Raw genomic sequence first — 12,744 nt, forward strand, 5'->3', positions numbered from 1 at the left:
TTTTTCTGTAATTAAGTGCGAATGTTTATTTAGATGCATTTTACCACTTAAACAACACATAGATGTGAGGCATATTATGGTGCTTTGTTTTAAACTTATGATTTTGTATGAAATATCTGTTATGTTTTGATTATATTTTAAGGTGAATACGCAAAATGTCCTGCGTTGTGACCGTAATATAGGTGAAGCATTAAACTTACATATTAACAAAATAAACCAGAAATATCTGGAGCAGCTAATAACTGCCTTGGTATTATATTGTATATATTGACTTCATTAATATTAGGTTTCAATATGCACAAAACTAGTATATTAGTATTTACAGCAAAATAACTTTTGTAACACAAATGCTGTCCTGTGGCGTGACATGGATAATAGCATAATAGCTAAGGTCAGTCTTGTATAGCAATGACTCAAAATGACCACAAGGATGAAAATGTCCTGTGTTGTGTCGGCCTTGTCCTGTGGTGTGACTACCCTGTCCTGTGGTGTGACATAAATAAGTTAGATGTCTTGTTAGGTCTTTATCTGTTATTTTTATGATGTGATATATATATATATATTAGGTATTTGAGACAATGTGACATAATCGTTTATTGTATGTTGAATGTTAACACTCACATTAAAGGTCTTTTTCTCAATATATATACCATGAGCAAAGAAAGGACTAAGCAGTACTGGGGTTAAACCAGGATGAAGCCAGGCGTGGGGAGCTCCTTAGGGAGAGAAGAAGAAAGTAAATAAGCTGATAATAGGGAAAGGGAGTTGAGGCATTCTTTAAAATGTATACTTTGTGTAGAAACTGTGCAACAACTGTCTCTGCTTTATCAACAGATATCAAGAAAACAAAGCTAAGGAAGAAATTCCACCATGAAATATAAGTTGCCTCCCAAAAAAAAAAAGCGTTGTGAAGAATGGAGACAGACAAAGGCAAAGAACAGGAAGAAGATGGATCAGGCAGCTATTCTAGACATGACTCCCCTATCACCTGAAGGACTTGTCCATTGTTCTCCTGTGCATGGTTCTCCTTCTCTATCTCCCATTCCAAGTCCTCCTTCTATTCTGTCAACAATCAGCCATAACCTTCCCTTAGCCCATCCACCAAGCAATAGTGGGAAGAAAAAAGTGTGTCAAGCCAAATTGAGAGCCAAAGTTAAGAAGCTGGAAAAAGAAAACCTGATGCTTAAATCAGAGCTGGATGGCATAAAAAAAGTGAACAGCAAAATGAGGGTCCAAAAGCATCGCTGGAGCAAAAGTAAGTAATCAGCTTTACATATATATTTCTCTGAAAACTATGGTTGTAAACTTAATACTGAAATACAGGCTTTATACTTTGGTGGAAGTAGGAGCCAGGTTACCCTCAATACAGTGGTAGCATACACCAAAACGGCCACTCAGAGCTTTGCAACCATCTCAAAGTCTCTGAGGCACAATGAGCGTGCTGTGTGGGCTCACTTACAGCCAGTTATTGAGGACCTCCAGATGGCTCAATGCTTGAGTCACTCCATGTAATCAGCTCTGGTCCTGTGACGCAGTACAGTATAAGACCAGCTGTTTCCTGATGAGCACTGTGACATTTACCTGGGGGTTCCAGAGTGTAATGGGGAATTACAGTGAAAGAAGTCACGGAAAAGGGGCTCCTGATGGGGTCGGAGCTTGTGTGAAGTGGATTGCAGACCAGGTTGTCCTAAGGGGACATGATCTTCAAACTGCTGAGGCCCTGTTTGACTTCTTGTCCAGCAAAGATGGGATGAAAATCCAAATTAAATGGATAAAGGAAAAGGACATTGCTGAATGAGGTATACTGGGCACACACCAGATTTTCACGACACCAGGGGAAATATTTCACAGGGAAGTCAGTAGGGATGAGCGAGTACAGCATTATCTGTATCTGTTAACCATATGAATTGTCCGTATCCGTACTCGGAGTGGGCGGGGCCTAACCCGGAAGTGGGTGTGATTTAACCCGGAAGTGGGCTGGTTCAACATAACTTTCTTTTTTAACTTTGACATTTTTTTATGATTTTTTTATTTTTATTTTTTTTAAATTTATTTCCACACCAGGTAGGTGTGTGTGTGTGTGAGATGCGAGGGACGTTCACTGTCTCCCGGAGAAATGAACACTCTGTGTTTTTAGTATAGAAAGACGTGAATTATATTCGTTCACAAGTCATACAAACTGGTTTTGTTATTTTCACTTTACATTAACACTTAAAGTTTAGTGCAGTGTAATTGATTGCCGTGATAATTAAATGCCAGTGTGATAATAAATGACAATTTCAAACCATACAAACTGTCATGTTGTACTGTATTTAATAGAGGTTTACTTTACTGTAAAGTAAGTGTAAATGTAAAGTTAAAATAACAAAACCAGTCATTATGACTTGTGAACAAATATAATTCACGTCTTTCTATACTAAAAACACAGAGTGTTCATTTCTCCTGGAGACAGTGAACGTCCCTCGCATCTCCAGCGCTCCTCTACTGAGCCAATGCAGGTCTCGTGAAAAATTTTCCAAAGACACGTACCCGAAGACCCAGTCGGGAAATGAACGAATCATTTCTGCTTCCTTGACTGAGCCTATGGAACAGTCCCGATGCGCAGTGAACCTGAGTGACTGAGAGACAGAGAGCTGTTCTGTGAGTGAGTGAGCAGAGCCGTGTGTGACGGGAGGAGCGCTGTGACGCTGTGTGAGGATTTTCATTCAGTCCGAGCACAGATAATGACTCCGATTACTCGTATAATACTCGTGATCGGCAAAAGTGCTTTATCCGTACCGGATACTCGTTTCAGCCGAGTATCCGGCTCATCTCTAGAAGTCAGTTGCTTCTGCAGCTATCCCAAAGTGTGTGACAGCTTCAACGTCACACAAGTCACAATGACCACTGACAGTCAAGGTCAAGAGGTGAGCCCAGTCCCTCCCTCCACAGATGAAGGTGACCAAGACGTGTTGGAGGTGGGAAGGTTCATCATTGTCAAGTATGATGAGAAGCGATATGTCGGCCAAATCTCAGATATTCAGGGAGAGGACATACAGGTCAATCAATCAATCAATCAAATTTTATTTGTATAGCCTATTATTCACAAATCCCAATTAGCCTTATAGGGCTTTAACATGGTGTGACATCCTCTGTCCTTAACCCTCAGCAAGAGTAAGGAAAAACTACTAAAAAACCTTTAGGTAAAAATACGTAGAAACCTCAGAGAGAGAGACATGTGAGGGATCCCTCTCCCAGGACGGACAGAAGTGCAATAGACGTCAAGTGTAGGAAAACATCATCGGGATTAAAGTTTTTAGCAGCATCGATGAGGGTAAACATTTTGAAGGATAACTTCAATACTATATGTCAAGCAGTCCTGCTGCAATCATAGTATATGGTCAGCAGCCAGCAAGATCACGATCCAGCATCAGGGTGGGATCCACTATAGTCCAGTCATTGTCCACTGCCGCCAGTTAGGATCCATCATCAGCTGCCACCTTGGTTGTGGTCCACCACCATCCGATGCCAACTAGGGCTGCAACTAACGACTATTCTGATAGTCGATTAGTCACCGATTATTGAAACGATTAATCGACTAATCGGATTATGAATGACACAAATTCTCAATTGCTATTATTTAGCAAGCAGCTTTTAAATTTAGCTTGAGGTTGTTCAAGGCATGTGATGACTGAAAATAAAGACAATAAAGATAGATACTTCATTATAAAAAATGTCTTTTAATAAACTTTGCTGCATATAAGGGTACTGTTGACACAAAAGCAAAGAAAAATCAAGTTTTTGTCCATTTAAAACCAAGGACAGGCAAAGTACTAATAAAAAAAATCAATTTAAATTTAAGTTTCCCTTTTTACTGTGAACCAAGAACAGGCCAAGTGCTGGTACTAAAAATAAATTAAAAATCAAGTATCCATTTTTCGTGTTAACAAAAAAGGACAGGGAAAATAACATTAATAAAAACATCAACAAACGAAACTACAGTCTTCTTCGGACTAAATCATTTTGATTAAAACAAGACGTTTGTCAGGCAATAGGATAACATTTCGCTTTTAAACTCGTTAAAAAAAAGTTTAAACCATATTTTTGTAATGGATGCTAGAATCCTGCGCGCAGGTATATACGTGTATATATAACATCTGACAGAGGACGTGTCCTGCTGCCCTCGAGAGCAGGTCCGCTGTACAGATACTGCTGGTAATTTTTCTCGGGCCATGTTAAGAGTGTAGTTCTCCCGAACTTTTTACTTCCTGGTGCGCGACTGCGCGCGGCAGCGGACGCCGACATTGGTCCATGTTTTGTCGCTATTGCACATGCGCGACTTTCAGAGATAGGAAGGGAGCGAGATGGCTCACTCCTCAGGTACTTCCATCAGCCCCTCCGGTAAAACGACGTTTAGTCCCGCTGCGCGACACGAGAAACACGCGCTATGACGTCACCAACGATTCATCGACGAGTAAATTCGTCGGCGACTATTTTGGTCATTGATTTTTGTCGACGAAGTCGACTTATCGTTGCACCCCTAATGCCAACGCGACAAAGGATCCGCTATTCCCACTATGATCAGCCGGCACGATACAGAATCCACCAAACTGGATCCACCATTGCGACCTCTGATGCGCGATCCACAATCATAATCCATGGTGCGGTCACAGCTGTGGCCCTGCATCTGCGGGCGATAAGGCACAGAAACTCCGGGGAAGGAGTCAAGTTAGTAACATGTACTAATGAGATAAGAGTTACTTTGATGTGATAAGGATGGAGATGAGGAAGGAGAAGCTGGAAAGAGAAGCTCCGTGTGTCATGTGTCATAAATTCCATTTGCGTCTTAGCATCATCAGGGGTTTTTGCCTTTTAATCAATGATACAGGCCGAACTTGAGGACTCAAGGTAAATCTGACTGGCTACTGGTTTGTATGGTAGTACGATGAAAACCATGTGGCCCACTCAGTAGATCAGACATCAATACCTCTATGCCTTTTTAAACTAAATGCTTCCTATTTTGGAACATAGGACGAGTTACTTTCTGCCGCACTAATTAGCTCTAACTATAAGCTTTATCAAAAAGGAAGGTTTTAAGCCTACTCTTAAACGAACAGATCGTGTCTGCTTCCCGAACTGAAAGTGAGAGATTATTCCACAGGAATGGGGCTTGATGGCTGAAAGCTCTGGCTCCTACTCTACTTTTAGAGACTTTAGGAACGACAAGTAGGCCTTTGTTCTGGGAGCGCAGTGCTCCAGTAGGTTGATAAGGTACTAGCATCTCTTTAAGGTAAAAAGGCGACATATTATTAAGGGCCTTGAAGGTGAGGAGGAACATTTTGAAATTCTATTCTTGATAGGTGAATTGTATAGTTCAGCATGGACAGAAGAATACTTTCCAGTGGCCTGACAAAGATGATAGCATCTTTTACTCACGTACCAACTTTATTGAGGGGATTTCTGAGCCTGAGCCCTGTGGTAGAGTGGCAAAATTAGCCAAACTGGATTGGATCATGTTCAACACATAGCTTTGCCAAACATGATTTTCTAACATGATTTCAATGACATTCTACTGAGAAGCAAGATTTGTTTTTTCTTCTTCTTTTAGAAGACTGATGCAATTATAGAATTGATGCCTCTAATATTTTGATTATTCAGTGTGCCTTGTTCACTTTTAGTTCAAATTCATGCTCTGAGAAACAATATTTTAAATTATTTTGATAAATGTTAAGTTCAAAATGAAATTGGATTTGTTTGTTACAAAAGTTCTTCATACATTTTACCAATAAAGTTCATACAATGTCTCATCTCGTCCTGTGGTGTGACGGCTCGTCCTGTGGTGTGACATCACTTCAAATACAATTAAATAACTTTTCCTAATGTTAACTAACTTTAATTATTAAGTGCATATGAAAACGTTGCATAATTTAACTATCAAAAGGAAAGCAGACATTTTCATTAGGGTTTTTTTTAATTTTACAGAATATTTCCACTACAGTGAGTGATGAAAGATGGCACAAGTGAATAATCAACTAAAAAAACAGCTGTGAAAAATAATCATATGCAGAATAGTTCAAACTTAAACTTAAACTTTAAACATACCTGATTTGTACTTGAAATCAATAATCGTAAAAGATTTTAACTTTGTCTTAGTGACATGTCACACCGCAGGACAAATTGTGGCTGAAGCTATAAGAAAAGCTTGTTCTCCACTTTGTGACTGGCTGCCATGCGTTTGTTTTTCTCCTCCTCTCATTTCTCAGGGCCCGAGTACCGACAGTACGAAGGCCCTATTCCTTCTTGTTGGATTATTCAGAAAAAAATTATTACATTTTTGACAGCTTAGACATACTTGAAACTCACCAAACTTTGCGGCACCTGCCTGGTTAAAATTTACTTATTCTGGAGTAATTGGAAATGGTTGTAGCAAAATGGCTCAGAAGCGCCGTCTAAAACACAGTAATTCTGTCAGGTTTAACACATCTTCATGAATTTAGTTACACATGACTGAAAAAACAATTTGATTAACGCAGCAGAAAGTTGGCCATTTTAGCCATTTTAAAACGTATATGTTAACAACCTCCTCCTTGAGCTTTCATCAGATCAACAAATGATTCAGTGAAGGTCTTCTTGATTCCTTGGAGATAAAACGTATTCAAATTGTGAGTTTTCATCAAAAGGTGTGACCGTGTCGTGTTGTCAAAGTTGTCATGATTCTCCACCAAAAGATTAAGATTATGATAACTCCCTCTTGGCAGGTCTTCCATCTACTGCCATCAGACCTTTGCAGCTCATCCAGAATGCAGCAGCTCGACTGATTTTTAACCAACCTAAATTCACTCACACTACTCCGCTCCTCCGCTCCCTACACTGGCTACCAGTGGCTGTCCGCATCCGGTTCAAAACACTAGTACTTGCGTACCATGCTGTGAACAGATCAGGTCCAGTTTACATCCAGGACATGGTCAAACATTACACACCAGCACGTTCACTTCGCTCTCCTTCGGCTAATTGGCTCGTTGCTCCCTCACTGCGAGCTAAACACTCATCAAAATCACGACTGTTTGCTGTCCTAGCTCCTAAATGGTGGAATGAGCTCCCAATCGACATCCGGTCATCTGAAAGTTTACACATCTTCCGCCAAAAACTGAAAACACACCTCTTCCGACTGTACCTTGACTAAACAAAAACAAAAAAAACAAAACAAAAACAACCACTAACTACTTTTTGAAACTAACACTTTGGTAGCACTAAAATGGCACTTACTTATAGCACTTTGTAGTTTTGCTTTATTTTGAAGAAATTATACTGTCTTGATTCTTGTTGTTCTGGGTTTGTACCCCCGGAGTTGAATGCACTTATTGTAAGTCGCTTTGGATAAAAGCGTCAGCAAAATGAAATGTAATGTAATGTAATGATTAGGTTTCAGATTCCTTTATTGGACATACATTGGACATCCAACTTACTCCCAACTGGACATATGTCCGTATGAAAAAAGTCCCGTCCTGATGACATCAACACAGAAAAAATGACTTAATATCACAGCACCCCCTTGTGGCAAAAGGAAATGTCTTGCTTATTACACTTTGATGTACGCCTCCTCGTCCATTGACCACAACCATGTCAAACTTGGTCAGAAGGGCCTCAAGACATTGATGATGAAGTCTTATTGAAACGGTGAGTTTTCATCGGACACCATGTTAGTGGCGTGGCTTCAGATTTCAACGAGTCGCCGAGATGCATGAAATTGCTGTAACTTCCGTGTACAATGTCCAATCTCCCTCAAACTACATGTGTGTAACAACAGCGGTGATGCTACCATACATAACTTATTTAGCATTGCACAAGTGATTCCATTCTTCCATGGAGATGATAGCCTAGATCTTTCGATTGCTCTCCTCATTTCTTCAAAAGAAGCAAACATTGTGCTGTTGGTATCGTCCCTTCTCTGAAGAATTCCAGAATGAGCTGATTTCGCCCTTGCCCTTCCTCATTCAAGTTATCAGAACTGCCGCCTACTGTCATTCTGATACATCCCACTCGCATAACCCTGCTACATTCCTTGAAACTAATGTTAAGTCTAGTGCTGAGGGTTTCCCTGGGTGTAACATAATCCCTCTACCATCATTTAGACAGGCCATACCTTTTCCTTTAAGCAATTCTTCAAAAATCTTGATTAACTATTGGCATTAAAGTCCAAACATACCAACACCTTGCTTCTATCCAGCCCTTGTGTTTGTTTAGAGTTGTAATAATTGATGGTTCTTCTTCTTCAGTTTTTCATCTTCTTCAGTTCGGTTCTTTGGTGAGTGGTGTTACATTTTTAGCTTGTCTGTGTGTGTGTGAATATGTTAATGGAACTGTACTCTAAACAGTAAAGCAGGAGCAGATTGGGGCAGATGTTAGGCCTTCACACAAATGATTTATAATAACCTTTGCTGCTTAGTGTTAAATCTTGAAGTTAACTAGAAATGTGTGTGCGTCACAACGCTGGTCAGTCTCACACCTGTCTTAACTTTTTATATTAAAGCATAACTCCCTTAGATTCATTCAACGTCACACAGAGTTCAAGCAGCTGCGCAAGGTTCTGGGGGACAGACAGAGTGACGTTGTTTTGGTTAAGAGGTTTCGAATGTAAACACAAACAGGACATACAGCCGATAGAGCAGGATCATAATATTCTTTACTCGAATGAACAACAACATCGACCCACAAGGCGTCAGCTGTGTCAAGGCTGGTCAAGAAGTGAACATTTTGCCCAGCAATTATCAGAGGAGGAGGGAGATTGGGAGCGGCTGCTCGTCATATCCTTATTCCAATACCAAGAGGGTGGACTACGCCTCCGCACCATAGAGGAAGAACCAAGTCTCGTCTCCCCTTTATTATTGACCAATCAAATTATACCTTCTGTTATAAAATATTACAGACGCCGTCTGTTTGATGCGTCTCAAAACCCTCCGTTGCTGCTAGAGTGCCGGGGCTGTGCTTTGGGTGCCCATTGCTTTGCTGTAACTTTTCATACCTTTTAATTGCTTTCTTATATATACTTGATTGAACCAAACCGAGACCGGCTCTTGTCATATTTAGGATAAATGAACACGCAACGACAGTGGCAACCAACATCAAGGTGAATTACCACCATCCACTGTGTGTCTCAATATCCTTCTTCTTCCCAATTCAGTACTATATATCTTAATACCCTTGATATTTGATAGCCATCCTGCTCCTTTATTCGGTCTAGTGGTGAGTGGCCTCTATTTCTGTTTAAAACATCAAAGTGCATTTCCGCCATCTACTTTGTTCTTCTTCTTCTACACTCCCTTATCCAACATCAATGTCTCTCCACTACTGAAGGGTTATATAACATTTAAAGGGTTATTTACCCTGCCTCTTCTTCTTCCTTTTTAGGTTTATTGGCAGATTTTTCTTTGTTCTGTTTATCCCACCGTCCTTTGGATCAGAGGATTCTAGGTCCAGTTCTATCATCTCAAAGGTATTTGATTCACATTTATTTTATCTCAGTGATGTTAATAATTTAAAAGCTCTGAAATACAACTGTCACAAACCAGACAAAATAAAAATGACGGGAATACCTAATGATCTCCGTTTGGCGGAACAATTCTGTGACGCCATCCTCCAAGTTGAGGATCGTCAGTTTCCAATCCATAGAATCATCCTCTGTGATTGCAGCACTTACTTCCAGTAAGATTGTTACCTGACCTTAGTAGGGAGAATTTATATTTTTTTGATTAATGTTTATACTTCTACACTACAATTACTACTACTACAACTAACCACATTAATAATAATAATTTCCCTTTTTACTTAGTCCCTTCTGCCTGAGAAGAGTTGTTTTCACTGTTGTGCCTGCGAAAAGGTTGAATATCTATTTTATATCGTCTTTTTCTCCCTTCTAATCCTCAGAGCTCTTTTTGTACACCAGATAACCAAAGACAAGGTTTTCCACATAACCCTTATGTCTCCTGACATTATGCAGATCATCATCGAGTTTGCATACACCGGCTCTGTTACTATGACGAAGGACAATGTGCACGAGTTGATGGTTGCAGCTGAAATGCTCAACATAATAGGCATCATACAAGCATGCTCCAGCTTTATCAGTGAGCACCTCTGCCTACAGAACTGCATCGGCATCTGGCATTTCACAGATATCTGCCCCAGCTACGAGCTGCGATGTAAGGCCTTCCACTACATCATGGTGCACTTTGACCGGGCGATTAACTTTAAAGAGTACCTGCAGCTCTCTGTTCATGACCTTACAGAAATCCTTGGCAAAGATGAACTCAACGTGAAAAATGAGAGGACTGTGTTTGATGTCATACTGTGCTGGATCGCCCACATACCCAAAGAACGAGAAAAACACATGGCTAAGCTTTTGTCTCAGGTAAATTTTTTTTCGGCCACAGGTTTAAATTTACTGGACATTTCCAGCATGTATCGTAACTGTTTAAACACCTGAAGCTTGGTTCATTTTGAAAAAACATTGTTGCTTTAAGTTTTTACATGAACCTATTACCAACAAGTTCTGTTCCCTTGTTCCTGTGTAGGTGCGGCTTGCCAATACAAGCATTGAGTACATTGAGAACAACGTGAGGACTAACCAGCTGGTGAAGCTCAACCCTGAGTGCCAAAAAATAGTCAACGATTCCTTCAAAATAATGTCGTCATTAACCAAACGCATACCCAAACCCTTTACGTCATGTTTGAGTGACACTCGTGCCCGTCCACGTTTGCCTAATTCCGTCATTTGGGTCTCTGGAGGTAAGAAAGAAACCCATGCATCTTGCGATATTGAAGTGTACGATCACCTTGTCGATCGCTGGATCTCTATCAAAGACAAGCTGAGGGATTCTCGGGCCTATCATGGCACCGTCTTCCTCGACGGTTATGTCTACTTTGTGGGTGGATCTAAGTATATGGAGAGCTTAGACAGTGTGGTTAGGTTGGACCTGAAGACACACAGCTGGCAAGAGATGATGTACATGCATTACCGACGTTGCCACTTGAGCGTTACCGTGCTGAATGGGTTCATCTATGCCCTTGGAGGCTTAGATGATTCTTTTGGCCTCAGCACTGTAGAGCGCTACTGCCCCAAAACCAACCAGTGGACGCTTATTGCACCCATGATCGAGGGTAGGAGGAGTGCAAGCTGTGCAACACTGGATGGCAAGGTATGTTATTTATGGTAATAATAACAAAGTAGTATCTTTTGAAGTTATAATAATAATAATCCTGAATTATTTGTGTACGACAACACAGTTAACAATTGAAACAATGAAAAGACCAGGCTACTCACTGCTGCTCCATCTCTCTTCAGATATATATATGCGGTGGTTTAAACAGGCGTTACAGCTCGAGGACAGCTGAATGTTATGATCCAGAGACCAACCAGTGGACACTGATCGCCCATATGAACATGAGTCGAAGTCAACACAGAGTTGTTGCATATAATGACCAAATCTATGCAGTAAGTACACATAGCACTGCTGACATCAACACACAACCCAAAAAGACTTGACTGACAGTGCTATGCCACCTTGGATTTATAATCACACTTATATATTAACCACAGCCAGATGTACATATTTTATCAGTTTAAATAATTGATGATATTGCTTGGTCATTTAGTGATGCAAATGTAAGCCCAAACTGAATTGTATATGAAGAAAAGCAATTGTTGAGCTACAGCTTTTGCAAAAAACACATTTATCCATCAGGAGTCCACAGCTAGCTAAACGTTAGCATGCTAGCATGGTGTAATATTCAGTGTTCACCAGCTTAATTTGCTAAAGCAATTCATAGGGACATATATGTCTGCACCAAATATTATGGCAGTTAATTAAATACAAAGCCTCGTGCTAAAAATAAGTGAGGGATTTTTTATGTTTATTTTTACTTAAACCACTAATGTCAACCTCATTGTGGCACAAGAGTAGATGTAAAGGAATTTTCTTGACATCTGCACCAAATTCCACCCGATTGCTGATGAAATATGTTTTTCCTGAGAGAAAAGAGACAACAATCTGGAACTTCTAATCCGACGGTCAAACTAATCCTACCGCCCTTACCCTATTCTGTGCATTCTATGTTATGTATGTCTTTTTTTCCTATTCAAATCCTTATCCCAAATCTTCTCCTCCTCCAGATCGGTGGCCTTAGAAATATATACCCCCTAAAATGTGTTGAGACCTATATGCCCAAGACCAACACTTGGAGCATGCTGTGCCCCATGTGTATCCAACGAAGGAACTTTTGCCTCGAGGTGATAGGAGACCGGTTTTATGTCGTCGGGGGCTCCAATTTCAGGAGCAAAAGTTATAATGCAGAAGTCTATGATCCTCACACGAACAGCTGGTGTTCCATCTCTGACTCAAAAATGTCCTACTACGGCATGAGCTCTTGTGTTGTGTCCGGAATCCCCAACATGATTGACTTTTCTTTCCCTCGAGACCATCTGCCAGATTCTTAAAGTCAGGGAATGTCTAACTCGGAATGTCAAATTCATACATCTTTTGAGACCTTATGTATAGGTTCTGGTGCATATTTTATCTGATGAAAGTCATGTCTCAAAGGCCTCTGCAGGAAGATGCTTTAGATAGAGATGTTTCATGTTTTTTCCAAATAGTCTCCATCTTGTCCCTGGTTATGTCATGAAGTCTCAGTTCTCAAGAAAATAAAAACAAACAATAACTCATATGTTACAATACTTAAATGTTACAGTGTGTGTGTGTCCATCACTTTCAA

The 12,744-nt window shown here is 40.3% G+C and overlaps 1 protein-coding gene across 1 annotated transcript; it reads left to right on the forward strand.

Annotated features, from left to right (window-relative positions):
• Window positions 1-9,559: 9,559 nt before the first annotated feature.
• Window positions 9,560-12,469, forward strand: LOC133012225 (kelch-like protein 10). Its single transcript, XM_061080205.1, has 5 exons — window positions 9,560-9,681; window positions 9,904-10,384; window positions 10,548-11,171; window positions 11,318-11,467; window positions 12,146-12,469. Exons 1-5 carry the CDS (start codon window positions 9,560-9,562, stop codon window positions 12,467-12,469), a joined length of 1,701 nt encoding a protein of 566 aa, XP_060936188.1.
• Window positions 12,470-12,744: the final 275 nt, after the last annotated feature.

Source organism: Limanda limanda, chromosome 10 (genome assembly GCF_963576545.1).
Source record: "Limanda limanda chromosome 10, fLimLim1.1, whole genome shotgun sequence".
NCBI lineage: Eukaryota > Metazoa > Chordata > Actinopteri > Pleuronectiformes > Pleuronectidae > Limanda > Limanda limanda.

Bases quoted from the DNA above. Each gene is read 5' to 3' on its own strand.
- LOC133012225 (XM_061080205.1), top strand. From the start codon at position 9,560: ATGACGGGAATACCTAATGATCTCCGTTTGGCGGAACAATTCTGTGAC. The intron at 9,682-9,903 runs GTAAGATTGTTA...TCTAATCCTCAG, and splicing joins GATTGCAGCACTTACTTCCA to AGCTCTTTTTGTACACCAGA. The intron at 11,172-11,317 runs GTATGTTATTTA...ATCTCTCTTCAG, and splicing joins GTGCAACACTGGATGGCAAG to ATATATATATGCGGTGGTTT.